Raw genomic sequence first — 19,427 nt, 5'->3', positions numbered from 1 at the left:
ACAGTTGCGAGCCATTTTAAAGCCTAACTAATTTTCCTCAAAGATTAGAATCAAACACTGTACCATGTGTCTTTGAGGTAAACACCTTAACCATTATGCTAGCCCCCAAATCTGGTTCAGATAGATAAAGTATAATCGAGTATGCTACAAAATGTCACTGTTCGCTTTGTGGCAAACTGTTAGTTGTCACTGCACATATAATAATCTAACTTTTGACAAGTGGCAGTGATAGCCTCAGGAATTATATATATGTCTGCATTATTCGTTTTATACAGGGGCAAGTTTGCTGTTGTGAAAAAGTGTGTGGAAAAAACAACAGAAAAGGAGTACGCTGCCAAGTTTATGAGAAAAAGAAGAAGAGGTCAAGACTGCCGAGTGGAAATCTTACATGAGGTAGCAGTTCTCGAACTAGCCATATCCAACCTATGGGTCATCAACTTGCATGAAGTATACGAGACACCATCAGAAATTATACTGGTTTTGGAATAGTAAGTATTCTCTTAATTACTTCTTAGTCTGATTATGTACATATTTACAGTATATAGTAGAAGATTCACTTGTTTCTGCCTTGCTGATTATGTAAAACATTATGTACGCATCATAATGTTCCATCTATGTTGTCGATTTTCACTTTTTCTTCACTGATGGATCTGTTCCCGACTCGGAGGTTGTAAAAACTTGTGGCAACCAACAAAGTTCTTGAGCACCTCCCCTTACCCACAGTACATCTTCTCTTATTACCTCATATCTTGTTTGCTAAGAAAAATTAGCTGTTGGACTATATACTTGGTATACATAGGAGGAACATGCATACAGTCAGTAAACGAATGGACAGGGGCTGGAGGGTGGGTTGTGAGGAAAAAGTGAAAATTGACAACACAGATGGAATGTTATGGTGAGTATATAACGTCTTTATCTGATGTCAATTTTTATTTTATCTGCACTGATGGGACAGAGTCCCTAGCTACCTTTCTCTTAGGGTGGCTCATGGAAGGATATGCCTGTGGACCATCGAACCAATGAAGCTGTGGCCCTGGAGACCATATCCAACTTATATTGAGTAGTAAAGGTGTGAGGATTAGCCCAAGTAGCTGCAGCACAGATATTGTCTATAGAAGTTCTAGAATTGAAAGCAGAAGCAGCTGACATAGCTCTGATTGAGTGCACCTTAACAGGCGTTGGCAAATGTTTACTCTGTGCCTTACAGTTGAAAGATGTACAGTCTATGATCCATTTTGTTAGTTATCTTAAATACTTGTAGGCCCTTTCCTGAATCTGAACAGGAAACAAGTAATTGACCTCCTTTCCGGAAGTCTTGTGCTATGAAGTTAAAAACGCAGCTGTATGTGAACATCTAACAAATGGAGTAAATATTCACCCCTGTTTTGGAAATTTGGAAAGAACACTGGTAAATCAATAGTTTGATTAATGTTCTCAGAAACGGTCTTCAGTAAAAAAAAAAAAAAAAAAAAAAAAAACCAGAAAGATCCATCCGTAAAGAGACTCTGTCTTTATGAAAAAACAATTAAGGAGGTTGGGAAGATAAAGCCTGTAATTCTGATATTCTTCTGGCCGATGTGATAGCTATCAAGAAAACCGTTTTCCAGGATAAGAATTTTAAGTTGCAACTTGTCGCTTATTCAAAAGGGGATTATATGATATGTTTCAGGACGAAATTTAAATCCCATGAAAGAGAAGGATCTTTGTAGGGGGACTTGACCGTTTCTTTCAAAAAAGCTTTACAGAGCTTGTGTGTCTGGGAAGCATCCGTAGTCACCATGGCCTTGGGCTGAGGAGAAATGAAAGGATGGCTTTGGATTATTTGATTGGACTGAACCCACTACCAGAAATCTTTTTTGCATACCTTGGTGAGTCGAATTTGATAGGGCATCTAAAGATCTAAACTGGACCATTGCGTTGCTAAGAGTCACTGCAAAATTCTAATATGAAAGTGTGCTAGTGGGACTAGAACGATGGCTGCAGCCATAGATCCTAAAGTTTGTAGCACTAGGTGTGTAGCTACAGACTTTCTTTGAAGCAAATTCTTGACCTGACTGCAGATGTTATTGACTCTTGTGGTTGAAAGTTTGACTACCATTCGTGCTGTGTCTAGCCTGGCGACTATAAATTCTAGATTTTGAGGTGGTTCTAAATGTAATTTTTCATAGTTTATTGAGATGCTTAGTTTTGTATAGGTTTGTAAGATGTAGTCCCTTACTTGTACAAGTAGATGCCTGGTTGGGGCAGAAATGAGACAGTTGTCCAGATACGGAAACGCACTGAATCCTTGTGGTCTCAAGTGAGCCAGTACTACTGTCATGTATTTGGTGAACACTCTGGGGGCTGTAGTGAGATCAAAGGGCAGAGCTTGGAATTGTAAATGACTGACTCCTAGCAGGAAGGCTAAGTGCCTTCTGGACCATCTGTCCATCTTGATGTGGTAGTAGTAGCATCCTGAGTGTCTATAGAACACATCCAATCATCTTTTTTCCAAGAATAGACTGTACCATGACCATCTGAAACATTTGTACTGATTTGTTTAGTTTGCTGAGATCCAGTCTGTCTCCAGTCTCCTGTTTTCTTTGGTACTAAAAAGAACCTTGAGTAAGCTCCAGATCCTCTCTGGTCTTGGGGAACTTCCTGGATGACTCTTTTGTGTAGCAGCCTTTGAACTTGGACAGCTGCTTGTTCCGTTTGACTGGGTGCTACGTCTGGGATTTTTTTTTGTTTGTTTTGAGGGGTGGGATGGTAAGGGGGATGAAGTATTCTCTGGATATTATCTTCTGTACCCGGGTATCATTTGTTATGTCTAGCCAGGCTTGTAGGTGCAGGGAAAAACGTCCTCCGATTGCCTCCAGAGTAGGACAATCAGTCCTCCTTTCAGGAGCACAGAAAGGGTTTGCCAAAGAGGGTCTCTCTGGAACACTGATTTTGCGGGCCACCTCTGACGTGAAGGTGGCATCTTCCATTGTTGTTCCCCCCTCTGCCTCTAGGAGAGCTTTCCATGTGTGTCCTGGTATAACACTTGTGATTTTCTGAACCACATCTTCCCTCCCCCTCTCTGACCTTTAGGATAAGGTCTCTGAGGGGTGGAAAAATGTATGCCCATGGGAGAAAGGGTCTTACCTTCCTTTTCACACCTGGACAGCATTTCGTTAAACTTGGCACCATAAAGGGATGTGCCATCAAATGGGGCATTGATAAACGACTTGAAAGGCTCTGCAAAGGCACATCCAGGCGTGTCTCCTCATAAAGATGCCTGAACCTGCCGCTCTACTTGTTCTTTTGGGTGCATATAAAATGAGCTGCATGGAAGAGTTGGCTACTGAATACAGGGTAGTGAGCTGAGAGAAAACTTTATCCCGTGCCCCTTCAGCCACAGCTCCTTTGAGAGTATCTGAAAGCTCCTTGATCAGATCCCTCTGCAGTCTTGTGAAATGGGATAAAAAATTCATTGACTGTAAGGGAAAAGTCACTGATGAGAAGACCTACTTCCCACATCTATCCATTGTTCTAGAATCTATTAGGAGGATAGAAAGTAGAACTCTCCTCAGAAAGTTCTTTTTTGGTCGCAGCTGCCACGACCATGACATCTACTACAACACCTTTAGTGCAAATTATTTTGTTTTCAGGGGCTGTAATAAATTTGTTTGGTCTCCGTGGGGTCTGTTCATTGGAGTCTGGGGTCTCCCATGCCTGTCCCGAAATTAGATCAATAAGTTCATCAGTGGTCGGAGTCACCCAAGCAGTAGTAGGTAGAGATCCAAAGACCTTCAGGTACACCAACTCCTCAGGAGAAGGATTGCTGGACTGCCAGCTGTCTCTCTATTTTAAAATTTCCAGGATGTCCCTGAAGGAAACATCATCTGGAGGGTGACCTTGGGGATCCCTTTCCTTCATCAAGGTTGGTGTTAGAAGTGGTGGACTCCTCTAGGGAATCCATATGCTTTCTCTTGCAAGTTCTCTTTTTAGGGATTTCTCAGGGGGATATTCCGTGGAGGTGTCCGAAGAGGGAGGGGTACCTCTAGGGTTATCCTGAGGACTAGGGACTCATTGTCCTTGTGGATGGTTTGGTTTAGAAGGGGCGACACATTGGCTGTAATATGGGGGTCTGAGGATCGAAGAAGAGGGTACACTCTGTGTGGCTGAGCCAACCCTGACCTTCTTCAGAGCCTCAAAGGCTGACTGCCTCTGAGAAGAAAAGAACCCCTGATCTGAAACACAAGAGTCTTGAACTGTGGTCCCTTCACCTGCAGATGACAGCCTACCTGAGGTCAAAGCTGGAGCTGAGCTTTCAAGCACCGAGGCTCCTAGAAACAGGGAGGGCACCATTACATTCAGAGCTAAAACGTGGTCCCAGGATCCCAGCAGTCCGCTACTGCTCCAAGAGCTCTCTGGACCCAACAAGACCGAACAACTCAAACGTAAGCCTGATCCGAGGTGGGGGAAAGCCCTCTTATCTGGCTCAAGATGCAGCCGGTTGTTTGGATCTATCAGCTCCAAGTTGAAGGCAAGTGGGAGAAGGAACAAAGGTGGGAGAAGCAATGTCAGTCGGATCCTTGGCTCTGGGGCTAGGATCTGATAAGAGTTTTGCCAAAGCTGGTGTCCTTAAAAGCCTTTGAATCACCCAGTCCACATCATTGTCAGAAGGAGTCCTGGTCGAACAAGATGAAGAGGCTGGAGATTTTGATCTGGAGAAGATGGGCAAAAGTACCCTTGACATAACCCTTCCTAAAGAAGGAGAGTATGTAGGCCCTTTAATGGAGATTGGACTATGCCTCTAATCTGATCCTGTCGGAGCTGATGGACTTCTCCACTCCAAAGAAAATTTTGACGATCCTGCCTTTCCAGTGCTCTGATCCAATGTTTGTATCGGATCCAAAATTTTGGATTTCTTTTGCATTGGCTCCAGGAGATCATTAGGAGCCAATGTACGTCTTTTCTTATGTTTTTCATGTCCGGATGAAGAAAAAAAAGCCAGGCTGGACTGAGCCGACTTAGAAGGAGGTTTCTCGGATCTAGCAGTAGCCTCAGCAAAAGGAAGGTAGCATTCCTTTTACCATCCACTTATTTTTGCATTCAACCAAGGCCTTGTGGTTGAATGCATGACAAATCGAACAGTCCTGCTGTAGGTGGAGGGGGGCCCAGACAGTATACGCATAGACTATACATTGGCATTTTCTTGCCATGTTTTGTAAAATTTTTAAAGCCTAATGGCTTTTCGGTTTTATCTGGCATGTTGACACTCTTACACACATACGCACTCATAGACAACCACGAAAAAATAAAATTAGGTAAATTATATATTAGAAAAACCAAGAGAGAAATGTTTTTTCCTCTTTTTTTAAGAGATAGGGAATGGAAGGAAACCACCAAGAATGGTGGATAGAAAGGGGAAAAATACTATCAACTGTGGTAGAATGTAAATTTTACAATGACCCCCCCCCATTAATATTCCAAAACACGCTCGCTGATTGGTCAGCGTGCACGTTGTAAATCAAAGACTTATACTAATGGAAAAAGGTCCGGTCACTCCGTTGCTGTTATCTCGCTATGTTAAATAAGTTTAACATAGCGAGATATCTTAAAAAAAAAAAAAATAAATAAATAAAAAAAAATAAAAAAAAAAAATGGAGATCTTCCTTTCTCTCTTGCTTTTTTTAAAGCTATCTCGCTATGTTAAACTCTCTTAACATAGCAAGACAAGTTTTTAAAAGCAACTGAGATCTTCCTTTCGCCGTTGCTTCCACACACACAGTTCTGATGTACTGCGCAACCATATGCATGCGCAGTATATCAGAACTGCCACAGAATACTGGACAGCTGCGGAAGGGCAGCATGGAGGCATTATACAATGCCATTTTTTAAGAAAAGTATTTTTTTTCTTAAATAACGTCTTTGTGTAATAGCAATAACCCACTTCTGGGTGTGGGTAATGCTGGATTTACCCACGGTTGTCTTTGTTTGGCCACTCGGGCTTCGCCCTCGTGACCAAACCACACCAACCATGGGTAAATCCAGCATTACCCACACCCAGGCGTGGGTTATTGCTTAAATACCCATAGGTAAGAGGAAATGGGGAGAAGCATGTAAAGATATACTTCAGGAACAAAAAAACTGAAGGAAATCTAAGTGAAAACTTTGGTGAGAAGTAAAGAAATTAACTATTAAGCACTTAATTGCCCAGAGCTGTAAGGTTAACCACATCTTCGCAAAAGTGGCGAATGAGATCTGAGGTAATGAGGGAAGGTGCATTGTGAGTTAGGGGAGGTGCCCATGAGCTTTGCTGGTTGCCTCAAGCTTTTGCAATGGCCAAGTTGGATCTGAGGGCTCGGAGCTGAACCCATCAGCAAGGATAACGTGACAATTGACATCAGATCTAATGTTACTGCAAGTCTCTTTTTTTGGATCATGTTTGTTAAGATAGTAGGAAGGGTTCTTTGAAGTAGAACTGTTTATTGGTTGGATTCATGATGATGAACCCACCAGCACAACAGTTTTTAATGTTTAGCTCAAAGTATAGTTCATAGGCAGTTGATAGCCCCTTTGACTACACTGGTTGATTGACTGGAAAGGTGATGAGCAAACAAGCCTTACTGATTACTTTAATACCTTTTATATGTGCATTGGCAGCTGTAGGACAGACTGCTTTATTTTTGTCAGTGTGTAGTACAGTGTTTTTAAGTTGCCCTGAAAAGAGACATTTGCACCTAGTGGTGTGTTTACTCACAGATTGATGGATATTCCAAGACCACCAAGTCATATGACCATCCATGCATTGCCAGAATCCTCCCTCTCACTACACCTTTCTCCAGGTGGACAATGCCCAGAGCTCTCAACTGTCCCTGTTTTTGGAGGAACATTCCTATTTTCAAGCCTGATTTACTCGTGCACAGGATGTCCCTATTTTCAGAGGTATGTCCCAGTTTTTAGGTTTGACTTGCTCCTTCATACAATTTTCTGAATACCCCTCATTATATCTGATTTTTGAAGTTGCCTAGTACACGGGTAACCATACTAATTGACCAGTTTACTGGTGGCAATAAGAATTTAAGGAAAGAGGGCAGACCTTTTACAGCTACCTTTTTCTAAAGCAAAAATAAATTATTTTCATTATGTTCATCACTGCTGAATTAGCCATAGCTATATGGGTTGTATCCTGAGAAGAATATAACATCTGGCCAGCTTCTGAATCTTCAGAGCACCTTCCATACACCCAAACTGTTGAGCAGCTCAAGCTAAGTTGACTAAATGACAGTTTTGGGTGCAAAGCTGTTCAGAGTTTTACTGCTTTTAAAGAGTACACTCCACTAAGGCTTTCGAGGAAAGATGATCAGCTTGTGTTTCCTTTACTTGACAGAAAAGTTCCCTTTGGGGGGAAAATACCTTCCATTTTCTTTATGTTAATGTTGTATTACTTTTCTCTTTAGGAAAGTTATTTTAAAGCTGAGTAGTTTGTTTTAATGCACTGTCTCGAGACTGTAACATATTTTTAAACTGAGCACCTTTTTTTTCTTGTCAGTTTAAACGTAGTGTAAAGTAACTGAAAACATTGGAGATTGTTTTTCTTGTGGAGAAAGTGTGTTTATTTTTCTTTTGGGGTGCTGGCATAGTGTTGTAAAGTGCTTTTTACTGTGTTTTGTATCTGTCAAAAAGTGGACTGGTAGCGTTTACTGGCAATTGCTACTTGTCTTTCTTGGGAAAGTGCTAACATTTTCAGCTTGACCATAGAACAGACTACCAGTCCCATTATCAGTCCTTCTCCAAGCCACAAAAAAAAAAAAATTAAGCAAACTGCCTTTGCCACCACATCAGGTTACTAATTGGCCACAGCAGTCACCCACCTGTGACTAAAGCAATTTGTTGCAACTCAGACCACTCCTGTTTTACCTTGGGTCCCTCTGATGTAACCCCTATGGCCACTAAGGATCAGGGGTTAGTCACGTCCTCTGTGGATGTTGAGGTCCCCTCACTGGGCAAGAGAGAGCCACTTTCGTCAGTCCTAGGACAGGCAATAAAGGTGGTTTTCCTGTTGTGTCTGAGTGCTGTGGCCATCCCCGAGGAAGCAACTGTTTCAATTAGTAACACTAATGGCTCCATTTTTCATGTCAAAAAGAAATAGAAAATCAAGCATGCATCCTTTAGTATTTTACTAAGTCTGGCTCAGTTGTGATTACAAGAAGGATCAATAGCCTGAAAGTAGTTTTTGGTAAAGAAAAAACAATTCCTGTTTTCCTGAAGAGATTCAGCATTCTGAATCTGAATAGAAAAATCAGGGGCAGATACATTTTTTCCTTCAGATTACTGATTCAGACCCAGATGAGAGCTCAGTTTCAGATTCTCCCTGTGAGGATTTCTTTCTCCGAGACTGTTAGAATGTCCCAGTTTTTTCAGTGGGAGAGCATTGAGGATGTTCATGTTTCACTGTTGCAGTCCTGACTTGTGGGATTTCCCACAGTGGAAGACCTTGGTCAACCCTGATAAAAGTAGAATTCTTCCCTCCTTCTATGACCAGCATACGCCCTTGCCTGATGTCAGTACGCTGAGGTTTAAGTGGAGTACGCCAATGTCATGACGTTAGTTCTTTCTTGCCATCAGAGCTCGAAGCAGATATCTAGTACATGCATCGATCGGTCCGGGCCAGAGTGGAAACTTCCTTTTCTCATCTTATTTCTCCACTCCCCTCTTTTCAGCTTTGGAAATCTTTCCACAAGTCAGGGCTGTGAAAGTGAAACATGAAGAACATAGTACAGTTGTGTACACTTACCATAAATGTAGATGTTCGAGTGTATTCACTGTTGCAATCATCTTTCCCACCCTCCCCCCCCTATAGCCTACAAGGTGGCTACTACTATTTCTCATTTACCTGGGATCCCTACTCTTCACTCCCACTTGCCTAGGGATCCTTGACTTTTATCCATCTGGTCTTGCCTTGCTGCACCTGTTGGGGAAGGGGCAAGAAAACAGAGGTCATGATGTTGGTGGACTCCACTTATACCCCAGCATACTGACATCAGGGAAGGGCATCCATTGGTCATAGGATGAGGGAAGAATTTTACTCTGTTAGTCAGGCTAGCCAAGGGCTTCCACAGCGAGAAATCCCACAAGTCAGGACTGCAACAGTGAATACACTTGAATATCTTAATTTATGGTAAGTGTACACAACTGCACTTTTCTCAGTCCCCCAGAAAATACTATGAGTTGTTACAGAAGGATTTTTCAGAACCTACACTTAAGACGTCCTGTTCTGTAAGCTTTAGAGGGTGGGTGGTGTGTTAATACCTCCAGTTTTCATGATAGTTGGCCAGCTGCCCCTAAAAAGGCAGATGAGATGTATAAAGATGTCGTGACTGAAATCATTGTTGCAGTATTCCTGACAAATGGGTCATCACAGCTGATGTCCAGCTAAGGTACCAAAGCTTTAACTTCCCTAGGTTGTATGTCCAATGCATAACCTGTGCTTGCATGCATTAGCCTATAAAGATGGGTGTAAGAGTGTGGATACTTGGACTATCACACAGCCTGCCCAGAGGTTGTGCATCTGTTTGCTATTTAGTCATTGGTACCTTTGCTTCATTCATTTCATTCAAATAAATGTTCAGTTGGGGAGCTTCCCTTTTTACGTTACCTTTCATTGTTTGAAATTTGTAGATGTCATCTAGGAGGGGCAACTGCAAGTGCAATAGGCAGATTCTGTGCAAGGAGTTCTATATCAAGTGTCTTTTTTTGCATAGGCCCAGAATACAATCACAAATCTTGCCCTATTTACCAGTCATTCATTCCAAAAACCCTTGGGTCTAGGCTTTCTACGCTTAACACCTTCCTCGAGATCCAGCATGTTAGATGCCTGTCCCAGTCCAAGATGGCTCATTCCATCACTGGATGTCTTTTTTGCTGAAGAAAAAACTTAAAAGGCCTTGACTGAATCAGCAGTCCAGCGTTTCTGATTTCAGCGTACCCAGTAAAGTTACAGAATCTGAAATAAATCGGTCTTCTGCTCAGTTGCCAGCTACTGAGATCCTACCTGAGGCTAATATGGCTCCTGAGGCCTTACAGATTGCTGATACATTTGAGTAACCAAGCCTAATTATTTCTGAAAGACTGCATTCCGTCCCACAAATTTTAGATCAAGGAAGAGATCCCATGCTGTGTAATAGAGGTCAGACAGGGTTCTGAACCTCCACGCCTCATCCAGACATACTTCATGCCTAAAAAGAAAAAAACAAAAGAGTAAGCAAGTGGACTGTCACTCAGCAACTAGGGAGAAAGAGTGGATGGACTTTTCACAGGGGGTGTTTAAAGTGATTATGTCTATAAAACCTCCCTGCTTTGGGTCTCTGCCACCACAGGCTACTCTTGTAAAACTCTTGCTGGTTAACCTCTTCTGACGAGGAGCAGGACAATGACTCAGACCATTCTCTGGACTATTTCTCTCGGATGCATTTCCCAGGGCAAATTTCCTCCAACAAAGGGAACTTCCTCTTTCCTGATTCACCTATTGGGGAAGCTTCCTTTGGTGAGACTATAAAAAACAATACTGAACACCTGGATTGGCAATCTGCTTGGATCTCTGATGCCCAGAAGATGGATTACTCTTCACTTGGAGATTGATACCCCAACCATTGCCCCTTCTCCAGTCCCTCCTGTCCCTTTGAGGCTTTCCTGGATGCTTTTCCTTCCTTCACTTTAGTACCTGACTCTCAACCTCTAGCTCCTGACTCTCAACCTCTAGCTCCCAAGAGACCAGACAGGTTTTACAAGGTCTCTGATGACCTAAAATATCTAAATAAGAGCCCAGTAGCAGACCCTTCAGAAAATCCTCTCTGTTCAGATAAGCCATTTGAGTTGCCATCTAAGTTGCTGCCCAGTGTTAATACCTTACCTACAGACAAAGATAGTAGGCCTGTGGAGATGTGGGGGAAAGAAGGTTTGCATCTCTTATCTTGCTTTTAGGGAAAGTAATTACAAGGCTCAAAGGACTAAGTATTTGTTCTCTGTCCTGGCATCCTTGAACAAAGTTATTTTGGATCCTCCAACAACAAACTCTAAGCAGCAAATGCAGATCTTACTTTTGCAGGCCATTAATATAAAATATATATAAAATATAAAATAAAGTGCAGTTGGGATGCTGTAGATGCTTCTTGGGCAGCCAACACCAGATCTATTATGCGCAGATGTGCTTGGCTTTGCAATCAGCCCATGCCTGAGGATTGTAAATCTAAAATTCTGGATTCATCTTTGAACAAAGACTTACTGTTTGGCTGTCAGCCAGTCTGTTCAAAACTGTATAGGACCAATGTAAAACAATGAAAGACTGCAGACAGATCCTACTCTCCTAAGTTTATCCAGCCAAGTCAACATCCTTCATTAGAAGGGACCATAGGGCTGTTCAGAAATGGAAGAAAACCCTTAGGGAAAGATACTGTGAAAAAACAAAAAGGGAGACTCCAGCTAGGAGGCCTCCCTTTAAGGACAAATGTCTGTGACTACTTCTGCGGCACCTCTCACCTTGTCATCAGCCTCACTACCCTTCATTATTGTTGCTTTCCCTGGCCAGATGGGAGGATATTACTACAGGCAAATGGGTCCTTACAATCATAAAGGATGGATCAAAACCAAATTTCCCTTCTGACCCCCACTATTCAAGGCCTCTTTGATCAGGGCACCATTGAGCAAGTCCCTAAAGAATTCATACCAGGATTTTTCTAGTTCCAAGAAAAGAAGGGCAGTGGAGACCCATCCTAGACCTTTCTATCCTAAACACTTCCCTGAGGGTACCCTCTTTCAAAATGCTGTCCCATCAGACCCAGCTTTCTTTCGTACTACCACGGGCTTTCTTGGTGTCATTAGACTTGAAGGACACCTACCTGAACATCCAAGGACACCTACCTGAACATCCCTATCTCTCCTGCAGGAGAGTCTTCATTTTTTTTTTTTATCTCTGGCTCCTCTCATTTTCAGTTTAGTGTTCTGCCTTTTGGTCTTCATCACACAGTCCCAAGAGTGTTCACAAAGTGCCTGCTGCCTGTAGTAGCTTTCTGGCACAGACTAGGAGTTCAGATTTTCCCCTACCTGGATGATGATCTGATCCAGGCACTATCCCCAGACATTCTTTTGCAGCATCTTCAATTCACTCTTCACCTTCTGACAGGCTGGAGTTCACCATAAACTACAAAAAAAAATCATGCATGGGTCCCTACACACGATCTGGTGTTCATGGGATGCAGACTGGACGCAAAAAAGCCATGCCTTCCTTTCTTTCATCAGGAGAAGGTTCACAATCTGTCCAGTGACTTCCAAGACATCTCTTCAGTGACCCACTACACTGCAAAAGAGATTCTATGGACCTTGCGATTCATGGTAGCCACCATTCCTATGCTTTCCTGGCCAGACTTCACATGAGGAAATATATTGGTATCTGAGATCCGTGTGGTCCCAGCACTGCCACTCCTGGAACACACTGATTTCCCTCCTCCCTTGTTTCAAGAAAGAGCTGACCTGGTGGAAGGGACAGGTTATCCCCCACCCAGCATTACCTTTCTCACCTCCTCTTCCTCTTCAACAGACTCTCCCTGATGCCTCAGATGAGGTGTGGGGGGGCATGGACAGGATCACACAAACTGCAAGGGAAATGGCCAAACCTGCCTCCTGAAGAAACGCATCAACTTAAAAAAAATGGGGGTCGTTCTGCAAGCTCTTCGGACTTTTGCCCAGCTTTGGAAACCAGGATCTCTCCAAGTGTTCACAGACAACATCACAGTTGTGTGATACATAAGCAGGGATGCACCGGGTCTTACTAACTATGCAGGTAGGCACAGGAGACATGGAATTTCATAGCACAGGATACATCACTTCTCAGGATAGTGTGGTAGCAGACTGCTTAAGTCGCTCCCTGCTGGACCCCCAAGAGTGCACACTGAGCAGGGAGGTCTTCCATAGTGTCACACTTCAATGGAGCACTCCTCAGATAGACCTTTTTGCTGCAGCAAGCAAACATCAGGTTCACCTATTCTTCACCAGGGACCCTTGCCCCACAGCCTGGAGGACAGATGCCTTCTTTTTCCCATGGACAGGGAGATTCCTCTGTGCCTTTTCTCTTCTGACTCTTTTTCCAAAAATACTACTCAAGGCAGAAAAAGAAACACCCAAACTCCTATTATTGGAGCCATTTTGGCTGAGGCAACATTGGTTCCCCCTGCTATTTCACCTAACAAAGAGATATTACAGGAATTTGCAAGAGAATTCCTCTACAGTCGGACCTCATAACTCTGCAAAAAGGTTTGCTACTCCACCTAAATCATTTCTTCTCTCAGCCTGACCCTGTGGATGATAGGATTTTAATACCTCATACATGTTTTCTCTGAAGAGATTGCACGGGTCTTACAAGAGGCTAGGAGACCCACAGTTAGAAAATCTCACACTGCAAAGTGGAAATGTCTTTTTTTCTGATGCTGCAACTGGAGGCAAGACTCACTCTTAGCACAAGTCCCCAAATTCTGCAATACCTCTGTGAACTTCTTCAACCAGGTTTGTCCTGCTCATCCATAAAAGCTCATTTATCTATCAGTGCTTGCCCCCTTCTAGCCCCCCCCCCACTTATGGTTAGGCTGGAGGTCAAGCTTCTTGTCAGAGGGGATCTGCATCTTAACCTCCTCCCCCCCAAAGAAACCCATCTTTCCCACCTTGGGATTTTAATTTTGTGCTAGAAAAGCTTACTCTGCCCACCCTTAGAACCAGCTTCTTTAAAATTCTGTACTTGGAAAACCACCATCCTTTTGGCCCTCACATATTCCAGGAGGATTTCTGAGCTTCAAGCTGTCATGGCAATTCTTCCTTTTCTTATTTTTCACAAAGACAGGGTGACTCTCAGGGCTAACCCAACCTTCATGCCTAAGGTAGTAAGCAAGCTGTCTCTCATTTAGGTTGTTCATGTGCCCACCTTCTTTCCTAATCCTAAAACACTCGATAGACATTCACAGATAACTCAGATTTTACCTGGACAAAACTAAATCCTTCAGAAGGCTGACCGGCTTTTCGTATCAATGTCCTCTAGGCTGGGCCAGCCAGTCTCCAAAGTATTGCAGCATGGATTTCAAAAGCTTTCTCTTTCTCTGCTATTTGCTTTATAGTAAGACCCTACCTACCTTCCTTGCCCTAAAGGACATTCCAGTAGGGAAGTCTCTTCCTCAGGGGCTTTACAGAATAGAATAGATTCCAAGTCGACTAGAGATGCAGCTGCTTGGTCCTCAGTACAAACTTTTACCAAACACTACAAAACTAATATCTTCTCCAGGCCCATGGCAGCCTTTGTTAAGTTTGTCCTATCCTTACTGCTGGACAATGCTTCTACCCAATAACCAACCACCCTTCTGTCCTCCTTCAACTGTGGGAATCAACCATTTTTCAGGAATACTGCGACAGCAATTTCAGTTGTGACATAGTACAGTTGTGTAAGAGCATACCATAACAATAGATCTCTTACTGATCACTTTTGCAGTATTCCATCCCACCCTCCATCCTCTTTTTTATTTCACTCCTGTAGATCAATATATGTGTATATACCTTTAAGAAGCCATCCAAGGGCTTGCAGTAGAGTATAAATACTGAGCAGGTTCGAGCCTGACTGCCATTTTTTAGTTAGCTGTTGACATAACATGTTTGTATGTAAACTCTGTTAGTCTGTTCATATTTAATGATGCTGCTATCCATCCTGATGTGTTTGTATATATTAAAGCATCTGAACGAAACCCCATGTCGCCGTCTTATATGTGCTAGAGACGAACGAGCGACATGGTGACAGAAGTGGCATATCCAAAGGGACATGGTATCAAAAATGGCATATCTTAAGGACGTGGTATCAGAAGCAGCATATCTAAAAGGGTCTGAAGTCAGAACCAGCATACAGTAAAGTGGCAGAAGTTTAAAACGGTTTGGCAAAAACAATTTAAGGCACTTACCCAGATGCTGATGGAATGTACAGCAGTGGACCATCCCAAAACAGTGCATACTTCATAAAGCAGGTCAGAAACAAATTTTAGGTATTAAAACTTGCTCAGCAGTATTTCTTTTTTGCATAATATGAAAAGGGGCATATACAGAACATTCTAAATAATTTTCGTATAAACAGATATGCACAATATTGATAAAAATATTAGAATTACTACGGAAAATGTTTGAAATAAAAGTCCGATTGCATAAAATAAATAAAATAAAGGGAAACAACCACATTTTTCACAAAGCATATGTATTTTTGTATTAAGCAAAGATATCTGAGTTTTCAGAAGTGTATAAAGTGTTTGCATGTTGGTGCAAAGTATAGCCATTACAAGGCATATTTCTCAAAGTACAGCCATTACTAGACATATTGCGCAGAGTACATCCTTTACAAAGCATATTTCGTAAAGTATTTGTAAGAGTTTATTGTGCATTTGGATGTTGGTACAAGCTCACAGCACAGTTTGTTCGTGCATACTTTGTGGGCATGGCAAATGGATTTCTAAAACCCAGTGTACTTGTGTTTGACAGTAATATTGCTGAGAACTGTAGAGTGTTTGAGCAAGTGTATGACATTTTCATACAGGCTGCATTTTCTGATAAAAAATAACCATACAAATGCATGTATTTTGCTTAATTTATCTGGGTCAGAAGCTATAGAAAGAGAATGCTCATTTGTGTATGCACCTGCTATTTATGCTGGAGAAGTGGAAAACAGTCATATTGTTGTACAGGCTGAGTCAAGGGAGGACCCAGAGTGCTTGAAACATAAATTTATAGAAATGTGCAACCCCCAGACAAAGGTTACACTGGAAAGGGACTTACTTTACATGAGGGATCAAAAGCCTGGTGAGATTTTTGCAGCATATATAACTGACCTGAGAAATAAAGCTAAAATCTGAAGATTTGGTGACTTAAGGGATAAATTGATAAAGGACAGACTTGTGTGTGATATAAAAGATGATGCTATGAGAAAGATTTTGCTTCATGACAGTGATTTAACTTTGAATAAGGCCATTGAGATTTGTCAGATATACGAGCTTACAGAGAAGCACAAAAATATACTTACAAATGAGAGCAGCTCTAGAAGGCACAGTGATAACGCTCATGTTTATAGTATGCAGCATGTGGTTAAAGGAAACCGGCCCAACCAACCACATGGCAGTTGTAAACCCTGCAGCACCCACTAGTAAACTCCAGAACTTCCTAGCACATTCTAGACTTTGCACAGCCACAGTGAAGCACAAGAGTGAGTCAGCACACTCAAAGCATGGGCCCCCACCCACTTTCATTGCCAACTTTCGTAATTGTGATGGAAATCATGAATCTAAAAGGGAAAATTGTTTAGGTTTTGGTCAACAATGCCACAGTTGTAATAAATGGAATAATTTCAAATGATTTTGTAAATCAAAAGAATGTGAGTGCTCTTTTATTAAAAGGGAACATTTTAAAAAAACAAGTTGATCAGTTAGACTGACAGTCCTATTCTTTATGTTGATGGTGTGTCAGTGCTTCATGAAACAGTTCATGCACTTGGTTTAAGGGCCAAGAATGAAGTATTCTGTACTGTTAGGATAAATGGCAAACCCACAGAACTCAAAGTTGACACAGGTTCTAAGTGGAATGTTATGTCTGCAGAAACATTTGCCAGGGTATGTAAAGGTGAAAGGCTTGATTTGGCAAGGTGTGCAAAACTTGTTGCTTATGGAGGTAAAGAAATTCAAACCGAAGGCTCAGTAGTGCTTTCATGTTACTTAGAGTAGGAGAAACTACAACTTGTTGTTTTATGTGGTCAAAAGGCACATTCATTCATTATTAGGACTCAGAGACTCTTTGAAAATGGAACTGATAATGTTTAATAAGGAAGTCTATCATGTTAGCTTTAAAAGACCGCTACTCTAATTTTGCCCGGTACATTTTTTCTACCTATGCTGATCTTTTCCAAGACAAACTAGGCAAACTTCCAGTTATGTACTCCATGAAATTAGACCCAGAGGTCAGTCCAGTTATCAGACCAGCACGTAAAGTTCCAATAGCCATACAGGGCAGGGTCAAGGCCGAGTTAGATAAAATGGTGTAACAAGGTGTAACTTGTCCAGTGGAAACCCAGAGAATTGGTATCTTCCATGGTGGTAGCTCATAAGAAAAGCTCAGATGACAGAATATGTATTGATCCATGAGATTTGAACAAAGCGCTAAAAAGACCTTATCGTCCAATGCGCACAGTCGAAGAAGTTGCAGCCTTGATACAAAATACCACTATTTTTTCTGTCTTAGATGCAATGAGTTCATTTTGGCAATTTCAGCTTGACAAAAAATCCTCATTGGTCACTACTTTCAGTAGTCCGTATGGCAGGTAAAGATTTTTGAGAATGCCATTTGGGATAAATTTTGCAAGTGAAGTCTTTCGGCATGCAATGGAGCAATTTTTTTCTGTGTATCTTTGTGCTATTATAGTAAACGACATACTGGTAGGAGGTCAAGCAGAACAAGACCGAAACCTTAGAAAAGTTCTAGAAAGGTCACGTCAAGTGAATCTTAAGCTCAATGCACAGAAATGCAAATTCAGGCTATAAGAAGTTCCTTATGTTGGCCATTTATTCATGAGTACAAGCCTACAACCAGACCCTTCAGAGCAAACAGCCATTCTCAAGATGCCATCTCCAGACGATGTTCAAGTCCTGCAACATTTTCTTGGTATGGTCAACTATCTAGGCAAGTTTATTCTAGACTTGATCCAACTTTTAGCACCACTCAGAGAGCTGACACGTAAAGGTGTATGTATCCTGGTCTTGGTTAGAGCAACACCAAAGAGCATTTGATGTCTTGAAACAGAGAATTGCCAGTCCACCAACACTCCGATACTATGATGTTCACAAGCCAGTTACACTTGCCTGTGATGCTTTGAAATTTGGACTTGGTGCAGATATTTTACAAGAGGATCAACCTGTTGCCTCTGCCTCGAGAAATCTTACCCACTCTGAACAGCAGTACGCCCATATCAAGAAAAAGCTTTTGGCAGTTGTTTGCATGTTCGAAGTTCCATGATTATTTTTATGGCAGACCTATGCAGATCAAAACAGACCACCAATTTCTAGTCACTATCCTGAGAAAGGCGATCTATTCAGCTCCTACTTGGCTGCAACATATGATGCTCAGATTGCAAAAGTACAATTTCAATCTGGTCTACAAGAAAGGCAAACTTTTTTATCTTACAGATACATTATCCAGATCACCCAGAAGTACAACTGAACAGAATGACTATCAAGGTTCTCAACTGATTGATAATTTGAAGTCATGGAAGTGAGTAATTTTTCTTCCACACATCTTGATGAGCTATGAGAATACACAGCCACAGATCCAGTGTTACAAAGGCTCAAAAACTTTATCAATCAAAGATGGCTGTCAAAGCAATCTAGTTTACCACAAGAAGTGCAACGTTATTTTCCATACAGAGATGAGATTTTGTCTGACGAAGGTATTGCGAAAGGTCCGAAAGTAATTGTTCCAAAGTCATTGCAACTTGAGTACATTACTGTCTTGCACTGTGGTCACCCAAGAACCGACTCTACTAAAAGAAGGGCGAGCGAGAGTATTTTGGCCTTTTATGTAACAAGACATTGAGAGAGTGCTTTCTTCTTGTTCAGTAAGTAATAGTATAAAGCTTCATCAACAGAAAGAACTACTTCAGCTTAACTAGATTCTGGAACTACGTTGGTCAACAGTAGCCACTGATAGCTTTGAGTTGAATGGTCAACATTATTTGGTGTTAGTAGACTATTACTCCAATTGGTTTGAGATTGACTTGCTTCTTAACCTGGCATCTAGTACTGTTATTACTAAGATCAAACGTCATTTTGCAGTGCATGGAAGCCTGCACTAAGCTATTTCTGACAATGGCGCACAGTTTACAAGCCAACAGTTCAAAAGATTTGCTGAAGAATGGGACTGTGCTCATGTCACAAGTAGTCCAGAGTACCTGCAGCCAAATGGTGTGGCAGAATGCACAGTTCAAAAACATTTACATAAGTCTAAACAAGACAATACTGATGTTTTCTTGAGTCCTAGAAATGTTCCTTGAGATGAACATCTTGGTTCACCTGCCGAGAGACTTCTGTCAAGACACACCAGAACCACATTACCAGTCAGTAGTCAATTGTTGGTTCCCTGTGTCAAGCACAATCGATCAGTGAAAGCCAGTTGGTTGAGGAAACGCCTATTCCAGAAGTCCTACTACGATAAGACCAGTAAACCACTCAATCCATTACGAGAGAGAGAGAAGGGGTAAGGAAGCAGATGTCCAGAGGATACAATCAGATTGGTGTCATGAAGAATATTGGTCCAGAGCCAAGATCCGTACATTATAGAATCAGAAGGAGCAACTTTTAGGGGGAATAGGAAACATTCGAGACCAGTGTCCGAACCTATACCAG

At 41.9% G+C, this 19,427-nt stretch overlaps 1 protein-coding gene across 3 annotated transcripts in view; it reads left to right on the top strand.

Annotated features, from left to right (window-relative positions):
* The window catches only part of STK17A (serine/threonine kinase 17a), an 805,673-nt gene that overhangs the window by 376,346 nt on the left and 409,900 nt on the right, over positions 1 to 19,427 (top strand). For all 3 annotated transcript variants that reach the window (XM_044064814.1, XM_044064816.1, XR_006363967.1), the window contains one exon: positions 276 to 488. In XM_044064814.1, the coding sequence (XP_043920749.1) occupies positions 276 to 488 (213 nt within the window). The remainder of the gene's footprint in view (positions 1 to 275; positions 489 to 19,427) is intronic.

Source organism: Protopterus annectens, chromosome 3.part0 (genome assembly GCF_019279795.1).
Source record: "Protopterus annectens isolate FY-2018-M chromosome 3.part0, PAN1.0, whole genome shotgun sequence".
NCBI lineage: Eukaryota > Metazoa > Chordata > Ceratodontiformes > Protopteridae > Protopterus > Protopterus annectens.
The sequence above is the reverse complement of the archived record's forward strand: the minus strand, read 5'-3'. Positions and strand labels throughout refer to the sequence as shown.